The sequence below is a fragment of the Chaetura pelagica genome, unplaced genomic scaffold (genome assembly GCF_000747805.2).
Source record: "Chaetura pelagica isolate M959 unplaced genomic scaffold, ChaPel_1.0 scaffold11, whole genome shotgun sequence".
In the NCBI taxonomy this organism is placed as follows: Eukaryota; Metazoa; Chordata; class Aves; order Apodiformes; family Apodidae; genus Chaetura; species Chaetura pelagica.
The window spans coordinates 447,510-464,588 of record NW_009952694.1 but is presented as its reverse complement, the minus strand read 5'-3'; the positions used below and the strand labels follow the sequence as shown (position 1 = coordinate 464,588).

Genomic DNA, 17,079 nt, shown 5'->3' with positions numbered 1-17,079 from the left:
GAGAGTCAGTGTTGTCCTGGGATGCATTAAGAACAGTATGTCCAGCAGGTTGAGGGAGGTTGTCCTCCCCCTCTACTTTGCCCTCTAAGACCACAGCTGGAGTGTTGTGTCCAGTTCTGAGCTCCCCAGTTCTGGAGGGACAGGGATATGCTGGAAAGAGTCCAATGGAGGGCTACAAGGATGATTAAGGGACTGGAACATTTGTCATTTGAGGAAAGGCTGGGAGACCTGGGGCTTTTTACTTCTGAGTAAAGAAGACTGAGAGGGCACCTTATTAATGTCTGTAAATACCTGAAGGATGAATGTCAGGAATGGGCCAGTCTCTTGAGAAAAGACAACTGAGAGGGGACCTATTAATGTCTATAAATACCTGAAGGGTGAGTGTCAAGAACAGGCCAGTCTCTTTTCAGTGGGGCCCTGTGATAGGACAACGGGAAAAGGCACCAAGTTACAACACAGGAAGTTTCATGTCAACATGAGGAAAAACTTCTTTACTGTGAGGTGACAGAGCCCTGGAACAGGCTGCCAAGAGAGATTGTGGAGTCTCCTTCTCTGGAGACTTTCAAGACCTGTCTGGACACATTCCTGTGTGATCTGCCCTAGGTCTTCCTGCTGTAGCAGTGGGGGTTGGTGATACTCAGAGGTGCCTTCCAATCCCTATGATTCTTTGGTTGAAAAGTATGAGATACAGGAAATGCCTTGTAAATATGGCTACTTGATTCTGCTTTGGCAAATACTTGAGAAATATTTCCAGAGGGAGAAAAGTTTGGCTGTGACCATTTCAGAAGCAGAAGCCTCCCTCCATGTATGATTGTAGCTGTATTATTTTCCTCTCTGTTATCAGCAAACTGAGGATGAAATAAGGCCCAGCAGTTGCCGTTGGCAACTAAGATTTGTGAAAAAGGGTGTTGCCAATTTAAAGAGGACTAATAGCAGGAAAGGAAACCTTTGCTTACGGAAGATCTGAATTTTGGAAAGAGTTGAGAACTGCATTCAAGTCAAAGATCACAAGAGCTTTCATAAACTTCTGATGATAATTATAAAAGTATTTAGTTGTGGATTTATTTTAAAAAGAGTCTGTGTGTTAAGTAATTTTCATATTTTTAAAGTACGGTGCTGTGCTTTAAACAACTTTATTTTTTTTTTTGCACTTCTGTTTACATTTTGTTGTCTTATCCCCGACTAGTGAAAAGTTCGGGTAAAAAGTCAGGCTGATGAAAATTTCTGGTCATTTCCTGCCTGAAATACTAGAGTGCAAATTATGTAAAATTGTAGTTTTCTTCAGAAGTCAGTTAACTTCCTATTGGATTAGTCTCAGTTGTATAGTTTTTTTAGAATCCAAGTAACATAATTGCAGTTGAATGGGTTTGCTCAGCTCCCCTATCCCCTTCCATTGGGAGCCCACTTTTAGAAAAGCTGATTCTGAATCTTAGTTTCCACCTTGTATCTTGAAGTATCTGTGCAGTAATTATGAAGTCTGTTGTTGTGGTGTTTTGGTTTTTTTCTTTATTATTATGTGCTGTTTGCTGCATTACACTTTCGCACCAAGTAGCAGTGGTTAGTTGAAAGTGCTTTCATGATAGACTTCTAACTGAAATACTGATAACTGCCTGGTTCTCAATAGGATTTAATTGCTTAGTGCTCATTAAATTTTAATTTATTAAATCATTAGTTAGCTATTGCAAGATAAAAGAATACATTCTGAGTCGGTTTACCATTGAGCACAAAGCCAGAGAGACTAAAATCGGGGCTGAGGTATGAAGTTTTGTGTGGTGATATCACTTAGTATTGAAAAAGGTGCAGTCCAAGAATGCTGTTCTCCTGTTTATGCAGTTTCATTCTCTAACCACAGAGAGTAATGAAAACTTGAAACCATTCCTTTAGAAATCTTCAAGGATACATAAGGTGCAGATTGTAGCTCTTCCTTTTTTTGTGTGTGTATGTGTGCCACCTCTAATGATGGAGTTTATCTTGAGTTCTGTAGAGCAATGTGGTCTCTACTTTCCTTTTTCTACCTTTTAAAATTCGTCTTCCAGTAAAATTTTGTACTGAATCTTGTCTTGAATTAGCTACCAAATGACTTCAGTCAGTTTAAAGTCATAATGTGGACAAATGAGTTTGTGGTTTCTTGTAATGCTGGCCAATCCAGTAATACTGTTAAGTGTTGAAATTTTTTATTCACGTCTGCAAATCCTCCTGTCTTTTGTAGGATTTTGGCTTGCAAAAGACAAAATCAAAGCCCCTTCACTTTGTCATGAAGAGACTACATTTTTATTCAACAAACTTTGTTTTGTTTTGTTTTCAGGCTCGGATAGCGTTTTTACAAGGGGAAAGAAAGGGTCAAGAAAATTTGAAGAAAGATTTAGTGAGAAGAATAAAAATGTTAGAATATGCATTAAAACAAGAAAGGTAGGTATACAAATTGTTCAGCTTTTATCTGACCTAGAAAACTTCGCAGGGGTTCCATCATGTAATGTCAGCTATCTTTACTAGATGATTCCACAGTTACTGTATGTCAACTGTCCTTATAGTTGGTCATCTTTACACTGTGTTTCTGATGATCTTCAGTGTCTGCTATAATAAATAGTTGTATAATTTCGAAATTGTTTGGACTAGTTTCTTAAACACAGACATTTCAAATTGCATTTTTCCTTTTCTGAGTTAGATGAATGGTATACTAAGCAGGAATAATAGTTCCAAAAATGTGTATACCTTATTTACTGTACACTTACCTGCTCCTTGTTGATATTAAACTTGAAAGGATTAAAAATTACTGTTCTCTTTATTCCCTACAACTATTTTTATGTTGCATAATTAAAAATAGATTTTGTGGCTTAACAGATTATTACCTTTTGAAGTAAGGTTTTTATGTGCTAGGTGCTGAAATTTTCAGTCTCAGCACATGTGTTTTCTGTAGCACTAATTTAATGCATGAAAAATTAAAAATCCATTCAGTCCATGCAGGCTAGTTTCCTTCAAACATATATTCTCTTCTGTTGCCTGGCTATTTCATTTGGCTAAAATTAGTAGTTAATTTTGCAAAAACATGAGAAAAATAATCTTGTCATGTGCCTGTACTTTCCGTAGTGGACTCAGTTTTCACATTTAATTTTAACTTGCTCTTAAGAAGTAGTTGAGTCCAGTAGTGTAAATATATTGAGGATTAGGCAAGCAAAATAGGTAAGCTTTATTTGTTTATTTTGTTTTGAGGGGAACATGTCTGCCAGAGTAATCTTAAAATTTTGTTGTAAAGTGTAGTGAGGCTTCACTTGGACTTTTTTAGTTAGTTGTCCAAGAGTAAGTGTGTCTAAGTAGATTTTACATTGTGACTTAGTACTATGAGTACGCTGACTAGTACAGAAATAACGTGGATTAGTTTGTTTCATATTAATAACTAAAGTTTTGGCAAGGATGGCTTTGTACCTCAGTGTGAAGTGTACAGCATAAAGATGCTTCAGGAAACAGCTTATGTTCATACAGAAAGCCATATTGGCACATTATGTGTTGTCTGGTGAAGTAAAGGCAGAAAAGATCTATTTCTTTAGCCCTGTCCTTGAAATGGAAAGGAACTCAGTTTCCAATCAGTGTTGAGGCTAAAGTTTACATTGGTATGTCATACAGGTAATATACAAGTCACTCTGGATTCAAGTGTGCAAAATGTTGGGATATGTGTACTCTTTATTTTAAGAACCTTGAACATATCAAAGGAATAATGTGCTGTTATGTTTTGGGTAACTTTCTGAAGTTGAAGGAAAAATTTTGGTAATTTTGGCAGTATAAACTCGATGTGCTGCACATAGAGACTTAGTGCAGATGCACACTGTAAGGCTGTGAGGGTTGCCTAATTAATGAGCTAAATCAGAGGCAGTTAATTACAGCTGGAGTGTGAGGACGTAATAGAATGCAGATTTTGAAGAGAAATGGCATTGGTGAAACCTCATTCCTACTTTTCCCTGAAATTACAGCTGCCTTTGTAGTTTGACTTCCCATGAAATTCCAAAATTTTTCTGATGGGTGAGAAACTTCTAATCACATGTACACAAGCAGAACAGCAAAAATAAACAGTTTGCTTCAGTTCTGGTGGCTAGTGGGTGCAAGCCAACGCTGCATACTTTTCAAGAGAAAAATTCATGCTTAAGACCGAGCCAGAATTGTCATGAAGATTGCTAAAAACAGGAACTGAAACTCTGGGTTTGATTGGTAAATATGTGGGAAGCAATGAGGAAGCTTTCTGTTATTTTTTGCTACAAATACCCAGTAGTTTGAAGGGATCTAATTGTGGAAGTATGATGGATTATGAAGCAAGCAGGTAGTGACTTGTCAATAAGTCATCCAAGAATTGGTAAATTAGTTTCTTGGTTTTTTGCACTGAATGAAGAGTTCAGGATAATAGATGTTATTTTTTTGCCATTGTTTCTCTGAATGAAGAATCACAACTAATTAAAAAGAACCAGCCCCAAAGCAAAATAAATTCTAAGGATTTCAGATCTGAAAATTGTTGACAGCAATTCTCAGTATTGCACCTGATTCCTTCCACCACTTCTCTTCTGGTTGCTAACTCCCTGACACTGTCAAGTTTTGTGCAGAGAAATACTGGATTCTAGGGAGTCAAACACATTCAGGCAATGATGACTATCATGATTTTGCAGAAGGGTATGAAACAAGACATTAAGTGTGTAAGATTAAATAAAATGCAGTAATAGATACAAAATAGTTTGATATTTGAAGTATTGATGTCTTAAGTAGGTGTGCAACAGGTCTGATAAAGTTTTGGAAAAATAAACTCTCTTTTTCAATGTCCTTAAATATTTTAGTAGTTCTGTATACATTTTTGTAATAAGATTAGGCCTTAACTAGTTATGTCTGGGATTTTTTGTTTGTAGCGAGTGGATATTCCTTTACAGTGCTTTGCAGACCCAACCAGATTTAACTTGTATAGTCTGAGCCACTCATCTCATTGCAACTAACAGCTGAATAGCACATCAACTTCGGGCTTTGTTTCTCCTACTTTTTCACTCATGGAAACCTAGCCTTAGAAGAATAGCAAGACAATACTCAATTCAAAAGATGCCTCCTGTAGAATTCAGTTACTTTGTGGTGTGGGAGAGTAGCATCACTGACTTGTCAACAACACTGCAGCTTGTTAGTGATTTTTGAGATGTAATTACCCTTTTTTGTATGACAATATGGAGATGAGTATGTGTGCAAATAGTTTATTGGAATTTATAAAGATTTCTTTTGGCTTATTTGTAATGCCTAGTCCTTGGTACAATTTTAGATCAGGTACCTTATTATCTTCTCCAAAAAAAAATTAAAGCAGAATTTTAATGTTTGGAATTGTAGCACCAAAATGAAACAACTAGCCCTAAATATTATTTGCCACAGCTCTAAATTGAACAAATTTAGATTGGCTTTTCAATTTAATTGAACAGAAATGTTTCATCAGCTTTATTTAACTTCACAATTTCTTAATTATTATTTTTTTTAACCCCTAAATGTACACTACTTTATAGGATACATAAATCATAGTCTGTGTGTTTTACCTGGAAAGCTTGGTGGAACATTGTCCTATTACAATGTGGAACAAAACTTTGTCTCTTGGTTTAAAGAAAGCACCTAGATCAGACATTGTTACTAGTGCGTGCATGAAATATGAACATACTGACAAATAATGAAAAAGAAATTATTTAATTTGACAGTAAGATTAGGGTCAGTAGCCTTCAGGAGCCTTCGTTTTTCAGTTAAAATGTGATTGCTGAGAAATGCAGGATTTTATCTCACTCTAAAGAGTCAGTAGTGCCATCTACTGACAGTTTGATAGGACTGTTTCTAATTGCAAATTTAGCAGAAACTTCTGTAATTTAGGATAAAATCTTCAAATATGTCAGGCAGCATTTGAGATTAACTTTTACCTTCAATTTAGAAAATCTTGCAGCAGTGACTCAGCCAAGAAAATTTGTTAGAAATCCTTGGGTTTGTCCAGCACACGTTCCATTATGTGTCTTTTCTCAATAATTTTTGTATTTGAGAGTAGTGTTTAAAGTTGGTGGGAACTAAATGAGGTTTAGTTATTCTTAAAACTTTGCTCAGCTGTTTAATTTAGAATTATGAAGACAGCTTTGTTTTATAGAGACTTCTTTAAAATGTGGCTGCTAATATTTCTTACAGAGATTTTTCACTTAGACTCTATTGCAGAATACCTGGAGTTCTTTTTCCTGAGATTTCAGGTGTTTTTGTTTTATGAAGCAAAAGTCAAATTGTGAAAGGTTTATGATAAAGGTAGATTTTTAAAGACAGATTTTTTTTAAAGAAGTGATGAAGAGAGGTTAGAGGGTCAGACATCAGGAGAAAGGAAGGAGTGAGGCATGTTTGCATCAGTGAACTGAGCAGGAATTGGGAGGCTAAGCCTCTGGTCAATGAGGAACAGAGAATCAGTAAGAGAATACCTATGATGAAGAAATCTAGCACTCTTAACATGGTTCTTCAGAGGGAAAGATCTCTTACAATAAGGAAGGACAGAGCAGAAGAGAAATTGAAGTGGCAATTGAAGGTAGCAAATAGACAGGAATCCCAAATGTACAGTTTATTCACCAGAGTGTGATGGGCTAGCTGTGACAGTGACACATCTAAACAATAATTTTTGCTAAATAGTTGAATCACTTTTTGGAAAGTTCTCTTAGTTGCTGACACACATGAAAAATAACACATTCTTGGAGAACATTCCAAACTCTATATAAGTTACTTCATAATTTTAAGGTTAACTTAAAACTGTTCTTGAAAGACAAGATATAGTTGTATGATATGATATCTAGAAGTTTTATTTGGATAAATTGTATTGTGTTAGTGTGGTTGTTTTAAATGGGAATGGTAGAATATTTTTACTTTATAAAAGCATTATGTACTAATTTGTTAAATATTTGCATACTTCTTTAGGGCAAAATATCATAAATTAAAATATGGCACAGAATTGAACCAAGGTGACTTGAAAATGCCAACTTTTGAATCAGGTAATTTTTTTTACAATAGTCTGTTTTATGATAATGTGTTTGTACACTGTTCTAGATCTGATCTTTCCAATTTATTTCAGCTTTCCTTCTTTAGGTATGTTATAGAGAAGATGTCTAGGAAAGATCTAGTATTGGGTTAATATTGTTTAATGTGAACATAAAAATTAATTGACCTTTCCTTTTTTGAAAGAGATCTGAATGTCAAAGAAAGCTTAAAGTTAGACAGTTCCTTATTTAGCCACTCCTACTCATTATTTCTTATAATGCCCCTTCTTTATGGATTTAATATTTTTCTGCCATTTGCCATCTATCCAGAAAGAAAGCAAAAGTGCAGAATAAACATAAGAAATAATTGAATTTCTGTTTTTATCTGAAATCAAGGAAAAAAGTCCTAAGGGAAAAATAGTGCTATCCTTGCTGGCATCTGATTTTGCAATGTATATATAAAGTTGTTTGTAACAGTTTTGCTTTTTACAATATTGGAGATAGAGGAAAGCATTTTTCATAGCAGTATTGGACTACTTAATTGCATGTGGCTTCTTTAGAAATGTGGGTCTTAGGGAAGTCACACTGTTGGCCTGTATTTATGTAATGTGCCTTAAAATTGTGGTCTACACATTTTTATTTACCTCCCCCTCCTTTTTGGTTTTGGTTATGGTTTGTTTTTTTTTCTGCTATAGAAGTGTCACATTTTGGGTACTTTTATAGCCAGTTGAAACTGGAGATCATTGTTCATTTTTTTGCTTGAAGGGATTTTTTTGTATGTGTTTAAAAGCAGTGTAAGTTAGATGTTAAAATCCTTAAACTATTAGTTTGTATTATGTTTTATTGTCCCTACAATAGTAAAAATGCAGTGGGTCTAGATTTTTGTTGTTGATAGTTAACTGATGGAATTTTTGTTAAATTGAAATGTTTGTTTTATCAAAATCCTGATATATGTTACTGCTTCTCTTATTTTAACTGTATTTTCCATGTTGCTTTCTAAGCATCCCTGCTTTGTGAAAGAAAGTGCCTGTTTTCTTAGCAGTAGCACTTCAGCGGATCAGGGCAAGGTTTTCTTTTGTGTACAAGCTAAATGTTTTTCTAATTCCTTTTCTGCATGTTATGAGGTGAGGATTTTTTAACTGATTCTGTTCTGTTGAATTTGCTTGAAGCTTCAGTAAAGAATTAGAAAAAATAGTTTAAATTAAAAAACACTGATTTAATCTAATTTAAACATTAGATTGCATCTGATTTAAAGCTTTTTATTTTGAGGTTTGCTTTTAGTTTCATTGGTGTCTTGTAAAAAAGTAAATTGATCTTTTAAAAAAACCACACAAACCACCAAAAAAAAAAAACCCACTCAACTATTACACTATATCTTTCAGAAGAAACCAAAGATATGGAGGTTCCTGCAGTACCTCAGAATAGCCAATTGACCTGGAAGCAAGGCAGACAGTTACTAAGACAGTAAGTAATGTTGTTGAATATTGGTGTATTCAAATGTTTTCCTGAAGTATGACAAGCTGTATATATGAAATTAAATACTCGATGAAATGCAGTAATTGAGATAGGCGAATAATGGTTCAGTTTCCAGGAGTTCGTAGTCTTGAACTTTAAGCAGTGGAGAGTACAGTCTTCTGTATGAGATGGATAGCAATGAAACTTATTTTCCATAAGCAATACAATAGTGGGATTAATTTTTAACAGTCAATACTATTTTCTTTCCTTCTCCCTCGAATACGCTTTACCCTTTCTGTCGTCTCTTAATGCATCTAGGTATCTTCAGGAAGTAGGTTACACAGATACAATATTGGATGTACGCTCCCAGCGGGTAAGGTCTTTGCTTGGGCTCTCCAATTCAGAACCAAATGGTTCAGTAGAGACAAAGAACTTAGAACAGATCCTCAATGGGGGTGAATCTCCTTCGTCAAAGCAAAAGGGACAGGAAATCAAACGGTAAGTGAAGCGATAAGAAATGCATGAAGTTTGTTTTATGTAGTCATTTATATGTACTGGTCAGTTCCTGTTGAACTTTCAGCTCTAGAGTCTCTCAGTAACCGTGAGTGTAGCTGACTACTTATGATTATGAATTTAACTGAAATTGATAATACATAGGAACATAGGTATATGTATTCCACACATACTATATACAGGAAAATATATAGAGTATTGAAGCTGAATTTATGCCATAGAACCACTTTGGAGTTGTTATATAAGGAAAGAGTCTGTTGAGTTATACTACTGTAATAAGCGATTAGGCAGCTGTAGGAACTGCTTCATACCAACCATGTCTTGTTTTGCTAGTTTTAAACTCCTAAGCTGTTATATAGCAAGTGCATTTCATCTGATCTTCTAAAATCTCTTCAGCAAGTAAAACAGATTCTCTGTTAATATGTTTGTTTATGTAGGAATTCTGGTGACGTTCTTGAAACATTTAACTTCTTAGAAAATGCAGATGATAGTGATGAAGAAGAGGAGAGTGACATGATAGAAGATATTGCAGAAGGAAAAGAAAAGCACCGGATAAATAAGAAACACAAAGTAAAATACTTTAAAAAATTTTTATATAGATCTGAAATGCCCTTTAAAAAGGGATTTTTTTTTTCCCCAGGTGACTATAGATGTATCATGTTAAAATGTTTGTTTTACCTTTTCTCTTGGAGTGGATTGTAAGCAGATGCATAATTGGTAAATCTGTTGGTTTAGTTTTTTAGTTTGAAAACTTAAAGAACCAAACAACCTGTTTGCAAATGTGAATTAACTGCTGAAAGAGATAATTAATTTGACTATCTCAGCTTCTTTGTGTACTTTGAGTTCCTTTATGAGGCAAATTTAGCAGAATATGATGTGCTTCCTGTCTGAATTTTGGGGAAGATAGGAGCGATTTCTTAAAAGAAACTAAATTATGTAATGGGGGAAAAAAAAATCGGTTCCATGCCAAATAAGCATTTAATTTTTCCTTTTTACTAAGTACATTAAGAATGTAGCAGAGACTGGTCTCCAGTAATCTTCTGTTTAAGTTTCAATTAAGTTTTTTGTCTTTTAGTTTTCCATTCCATGATTTCTAGGTAGGAAAGACTTTATTACCTATTCCTTTTTGCTTCTTTCTCCTTGTGCACTGGAAGACTCTCCCTGTCACTAGAGTTTCTTTATGTAAAGAGGCTGATTTATGAATGTTATACTGACAGCTTTATTACTTTTTGCTCAGTAGAGTATTCTGTTGCATGATGGCCCCTCTGGCTATCTCTTAATTCTCTTAAATAGCTAGCAGCGTTACCACAGCTTGATGCAAGTCTTCATCTCCAGTTGTCAGGAAAAGTTTTCCACCACGCCTTTTGTATTAACTTGTACTTCTGGTAAAGGGATTAATTCAGCAATCGGTTGAATCTTTTTCGTTCTAAGGCAGCAGATAAGTCTGATAAAAACAATTATCCAGTACGTAAAACTCCAAGCACATGTGAAGACACTACACTCATTTTTTGACTCTTCACAAAGCTTGTTTTTTGTAGAAAGTAGAAGGATAGATTATAGTTATTTTTGTAAATTGTCTCTCTCTGTGAAAGTGGAAGAATATTCTGCAAGTCATAAGAACATAACAAAAGGTTATTGTGGAAATTTCCTTAACCTTCAGAATGAGAGAAAACTTATTCACTAATGCCTTAGTGTCTGTTTTGTTTAAGGTGGAGGTATGGTAGATCTAGTAAAAAGGCACTTTTCTGAAAATGCCATATTTTGCAAGCTTATGCTTAACACTGAAATAGACGAGAAAGGTAAAAGGAAAAAGGGCTTCTGGACCAGTAGAAAACAGTTTGTTTGTAAATCTCAGTAGAGCTGTTGATATTGCAAGAAAATCAACAAAATTTTCCCATTTATGTTTAAATAAGGAATGAAGCCTGGGATGTATGTGATTTATTGTTCATAAGCCTGGTGTCAGTATTATTTTCATTTCCTAGTGATCACTAGACTGCACTGCTCTTTTTTTTCCTTATAAGCAACTCTAGATCTGACTAAATATGTGTCTTTTGCTGCATTTTGTGTTGAAAAATATACTCATCTGCAACCAAGGTCTCAGTGAAAGTAATCTAAATACCTTCTAAACTAAGTATTTGAGTAGAAAAAACTGTTACTCAAATGCAGAAAAATGTTGTATCTTCTTGCAGATTGGTAATGAAGGTTTAGCTGCTGACCTTACAGATGACCCTGATACTGAAGAAGCTTTGAAAGAATTTGATTTTTTAGTGACAGCTGAAGATGGTGAGGGAGCTGGAGAAGCTCGCAGTTCAGGAGATGGAACAGAGTGGGGTAAGATGCTAACAAAAGCATTTAGAAATAAGGGAATACTTCTTCATGATAATACGTAAGAGGTGCAACAGCTGCTAAGAGGGTGTGGATGTGTGGGATGATTGTGATGGTAAAATGCTGATGCTTAAATAGTAGTGTATTGGATGCTGAAACAGTATGTTTTAGGGTAGATAATAAAATTAAGTAGGTTATTAATTTGATGAGAAACAAAATATGCTAAGTCAAACTCCTGGAGCCTGTGAATTTCAAATGAAGAAACTGAAAGAGGGACAGAATTTGGGCAGGAAAAGGAATAATAAACCAAGTAACTCACATCTCCCTTGAAAATTGGAAATGGATCATCTTAGCTTCTGAACACTCAAGCAATTTTGGGGTTGTGTAACGGAAGTCTTGCATTGTAAGGACAAAAGGTGCCACTAGGTCATCTTGTTTGACCCTTTTATTTTATTGAGACAATTAATTTGTCATACTTAGATAAACACCTCAGTGAGCAAAGAGAATGTAAATAATAATCAGAGTGCTGGCACATCTTCCAGGAAAATCATCCAGGCCTAATTGGGAAGGTACCAAGGATTAGAAAGCATTCTGTCCTGAAAATTGGTATCAAAGGATTAGTCACCTTTATTGTTAAAACTCAGTCTTACTGCTAATTGGAAGATGAAGCCAGACAAACCATTGCTTTTAGTTTTGGCAATGCCTTTCTCTTTTTAGAAGCATTTTAATTGCTTTGTGGTCTTTCCATTTGAAGGTGATGTTATTTGATTTGTTTCTTGGTTGTCTTTTTTTTTAGCCTAACAGGCAAATCTCTTGGTATAAACATCTCATAGACCCTGAAGCCAAGGTTTTGACTTTCAGTGTGCAACATCCTTTCAAATGTATAGTCACACAGAAAGTTCTAGCATCAGTCTTATTGTTATTGTGCATAAAATGAAAGACAACTTGATACTATAATTCATGCAAAGATTTATCCATTTTTTCACAGCAGACTGCTGAAACTTACTGAACTAGCTTGTCTGTTGAAATTTCAAGTTATTGCTTTCCAAGATTACTTTGCAGCCTATTTATATCTCTGTCATCTTCTCAGGTAGTTACCCAGAATGGAAGGTTCTGATTTATTGCACTGTTGAATTTCAAGTTAGATTTTTAAATGTTGTTTTCAAGCAGTTCAGTTGCTGTCTCAAAAATAACAGACAATAAAATTTAAAAACCTATTTTAAAACTCAAATTGACCCACTATGTTTTTCAGAGAACAGGTTTGATTGCTGTTTTAAGCACAGTTCAAACAACCCGTAGCAAGAGTGAGGCAAACCCATAGCAAGAGTGAGGAAGGGAATGTTGGCGTTTTGTATGCAGTTATGACCACCTTTTTGTGACAACTGGTTTAACTGCAATAAGTCCATTGTTACTAAAATGCTCATGTCAGAGTCAAGAAACTGGGGAGGAGGTAAAAAGCATAAGCCTATTTCCATCTTAAAAAGGATGTGTTCTGAGTTTTGTCATGTAAAAGCAATATCCATAAGTTGTATATTTTGTACTGACTTATGATTGAAATGAGTCAGAAGGTGTACTTCCACCTATAGCAGCAATGCTTTTTTCAGAGTATGTCACCAATTTTAGTACAGCAGTTCTTTTCTTAAATGAACATCTAAGGATACAGTCCATCAGGTAATGGTGTTCAGTGTCAGTTCTTTAAAGATCAGTATGTAAATCTGAAATATTTCAAGTCAATGTGTCTTTATTACCTATCAAAAAAACATTTAAAATATTGTCCCACTTAAATGCCTTCTAAAATAATACATTGCCTAAATCAATTTATTTTAGCCTGTCACATAATTTTGAACTATATGAAACTGTTTATTACTTGAAATGCTCAGGTCCATCCATTTATTTACTTTTTGACAGGGACCTTCTTTTAAATGAATACTTGTAGTTACTTTGGAAATAACTACATTGACCATCAACTTTACTATTTCAGTTCTAAGTTGTTTTTTTCTTACCTTCATAATGTAAATAGTTGCTCTGTTCTGTTTTCTTCTCAGTTTTTTTTCTTCCTGTGTTTTCCTGTCATTGATATTCTCTGTCACTTCTTACTCTTGCAAAGATTCAGGCTCTCTGAAAAAAATGTTAATGTTTACATGTGAATTTCTTTATAAAGCTTTTATTTAGTATCTAGAAACCAAAATTCCGATGTTTACAATGTAAATGTATTGCTTAATCTTGTTTTATTGTAACTTAAAATAATTATCAAAGTATTATCCATAGATCTAACTTTAGATATACTAAAACAGTTAATTGCCAAGTTTGATAGCTACATTTTTGCTATTGGAGACTGATGCAAGCAAGCCACTGAGTGTGGGTTCCTTTTTTTTTCTCCTTATAATAGAGCTTTTTATGAACACAATTTTTTATTTTTTTTTTTGTGCTTCATTTAATATACTTTGAGTCTTATTATTTTCAGGCATTGTAATTTAAAGTGTCCTGACATGTGAAATGCTTTACTTAGAAACAGCTTATCTTCAAAATAGTGAAAGTTGAGCAAATTCAAACAGTGTTAAATAAAGAATTAAAGTATGCAGCATGTTCCATGTTTTTTGTTACATATTACATATATTGGATATTATGTAGTATTTTTATTCTGTTTATGGTTTTGATGACTAACTATGAGTTCATCAACAAATTTCTCATCTCCATGAAACATGGAAGTGCTGTTTACAGATGGACAATGAGTCAGAGAATGATGGACTATGCCCAGAATTCTGTGTGGCAGAGTGTGACTGGAATTCAGTGTCTCTTGGGTCATCTTTTAAATAAATAAATATTTTTTAAAAAAATTTAAAAATTCATTCTCCACGATGGTGTTTGACATCGTGGATCCTCCACACTGTCCTGATGTCAAAGGCATTTTGTTTAGACTTATGTGGGGAAGAAGTAGAACCATTTCCCACAGTTATAAACACTGCAGGCAGTTTCAGGAAGTTTACTACTAGGGAGGAGTTATTGAGGGTCTTCTGGTTAAATGACTCTGTTCTGAAATAGCTACGTGTATCTAGGCATACCCGAGAAAAACGCTGCTGGGTTTTTCTTTAAATCTTTTTTGCAATGTCATAGCCTCTCTGATTAATCAGAATTGGTGTTTTATCTAGTTTTGTGTTTACAACCCGTATCTCAGCAGCCAATGCCATTGTTTCTGAATATTTATATTTGCAGGCTTACGTTTTTCCTGTTTTCTGTTGACTGAATGAACCTAGTTCCTTAAAATTCTTTGTCATGATATCTAAATACCCTGTTTCTTTTACAGTCTAGAGACATCTTCTAAACTTCTAGTGTAAAGCGCAGACTGGAAATGGTACTTGCACATTGTCATCACCATCAGTGAATGATGTGGACTACTTTTGAAACATAACAGAATGACCATCTTGTTGCTTTTTTCTGTACAGCAGTGTTACATTGCTGTTAAGTATGTTCAGGACCTTGTTCAGTTTAATTCTCAAATCCTTCTTTGCTTGCAACCTAACTGATTATTTTTCTTTTATTGACGGTGCTTTGGATTATTTTTTAAAAATTTATTCTTAACTGATATTCCTTTCATTAGGTTTTTGGGGGGTTTTTGTTGTTTTTTTCCTAATTCCTTCCCCTTTTGTTTGGGCATATCCTCTGACTTATCTTTCTGTGCCTCTTGTGTTTCCTGAATAATCGCTATTCTTCTCTGTCTGCGTTTGGGCCCTGCAATCATAAAGATTGAGTTCTTTGTCTTTGCAGTTTGGTAGTTGTAGCTGCAGTTTGTTGTAGGATGTTACTGCTCCGTTCCTCTCTCTGCAATTCTCTGTGTACAGCTCAGAACTTGGCTGTTATGTGACACATTTCATGCCTTCAACACCCTTGCCATTTCTATATTCCACCTCTTTGATGAAGATTGTTGCTGTCATCAATTGTCTCTATTTAGATGATGGTCTTTTGGCAGACACATCAATATCCTAGAATATCTTCTCATGCATTGTCATGTTTTGTCATGAAACATGTACTTGGAAAACTCCTACTGGTTTGCATCCTAAATGCATGTTTCTTTGTCTCTGCTATGTATGGCTCCTCTTGTTCACTTTTGTGACTGTAATGGTTACAACTTCAAAAATTGCAGTTTTGTGAAATCACTGATAACATAGGCATGTGAAAGTTAAGAACTGAGCAACTTAGTTTATGATTTTATGTCCAAAGAATTTATGAGTGTAGGCTTAACTGGCACACAAACCAGGTTTAGTTGCTGCCTAGTTGTCTTCCAGCAAAAGTGCTTCTGCGAATATTACCTTTACCGTGTCTTAGAAACAAGTTTATCTTGTTATTAATTCTGTGTTTCCAGCAATGTTTGATATGTGTAGTTCAGAAAAGTGGATACTTGACTTTTCTTAGAGAATAATTGACTGCAACATTTGTCAAATAGAAAAAGGTTCTGAAACCTTATGGTGTATTTCTGCTAATTATAATTACTGGAATGCAGTGAGATGTCAATTTATTAACTTACATGAATTACTTTTCTTCATCTTTATGTAAAAACCTGTATTATAGACTTGTTTTTCTGGTTATATGTAGGACCAAGGTATCTTTCTTGTGCGTGTAGAGTGAGTGTGAGAGGATGCATGGTGGTCTTCGTGAATAAACTGACACTGACTTACTCAGCTTGCATTTTCATGAGAGATATAGCATGAATACTTTTTTTTTTGCATATTCAACACTGGCTGAATAATTTCTTAACACTGTCTTTCTAAAGATGCAGTAGTTGTTTCTGAACATCAGTGAATTTTGTGCATCTTTCATTATCTAACATAAACAGTTACTTATGAAGCTTAATTTGTTTGTTCCTCAGTAACAAATTGACATAAAATTTTCAAATATCTAACTGCTATTATACAGTGCCTTGGAAAGCTGTATGAAATAAGACTTAGTGTTTTGTAAACTTAAAACTGAGACTGCACCTTTAAAGTAAAGATTTACTAAGAACTTTAATGCTTTTATACAGCTGTGATAGTAAGCCAACAGCTTGCATTGCCAATTGCTGTTTTTTTTTTTCTTTTAATAATATGCTGCATGTAGACAAAGATGACCTGTCCCCAACTGCTGAGGTTTGGGATGTAGACCAGGGACTTATAAGTAAACTGAAGGAACAGTACAAGAAGGAACGAAAAGGGAAGAAAGGGGTAAAGAGTAAGTTCAGATTCTGAATCTTGTAATGCAACACTTTTTTGCCTATCTATATAGAAGACATTTTTTTCTCACTAGTTCTGTTTTTTGTTTGTTGTGTTGTTTTTTTCATTAAGCATCGTTTTCTCTAATGGGGGCAACCAACTTTAACTTTCTACCTGCTGAATGTGAATATGTCAAAACCTTTGACAGCCTTTTCCTACATGAGAAACCTTGAAAATACATTCAAAATTAAGGTTAAGTAGGTAAAGAGAGCTAAATGCTTTCAAATGTGATGCAAAAATAATGAACAACTCAGATTTTGAGTGTATTCCTGCTCTGAAGTTTTGTGAAAGATTTAAACTTTATTTCTTAAAGTATAATACTATGGTGCTATTGGGGGTGAGGTTTCTGTTGGGTTATTTGTTGGTTTTTTTTAACATGAACTTGAATCACACTATAATTGCTGTTTATTTTTGCAATCTAAGGCAATGAGAATTGAAAAATGCCTGTAATGTAAATACCAAGTTTTTGGTGGCTTTATTTAGTATATAATTTTTGTTTTATGGAGCCCTTCACTTTTCTGTGCAGTTACCACATTTTGCTTGACATCTCC

At 34.6% G+C, this 17,079-nt stretch overlaps 1 protein-coding gene across 1 annotated transcript in view; it reads left to right on the top strand.

The window, feature by feature from the left end:
• The first annotated feature begins 2,306 nt into the window (after positions 1-2,306).
• STRN3 (striatin, calmodulin binding protein 3) overlaps positions 2,307-17,079 on the top strand; it is a 38,702-nt gene continuing 23,929 nt past the window's right edge. The window contains exons 1-7 of the mRNA XM_009993845.1: positions 2,307-2,409; positions 6,934-7,007; positions 8,375-8,456; positions 8,766-8,945; positions 9,398-9,530; positions 11,150-11,291; positions 16,377-16,487. Of these exons, the coding sequence (XP_009992147.1) occupies positions 2,381-2,409; positions 6,934-7,007; positions 8,375-8,456; positions 8,766-8,945; positions 9,398-9,530; positions 11,150-11,291; positions 16,377-16,487 (751 nt within the window). The 5' untranslated portion in view covers positions 2,307-2,380. The remainder of the gene's footprint in view (positions 2,410-6,933; positions 7,008-8,374; positions 8,457-8,765; positions 8,946-9,397; positions 9,531-11,149; positions 11,292-16,376; positions 16,488-17,079) is intronic.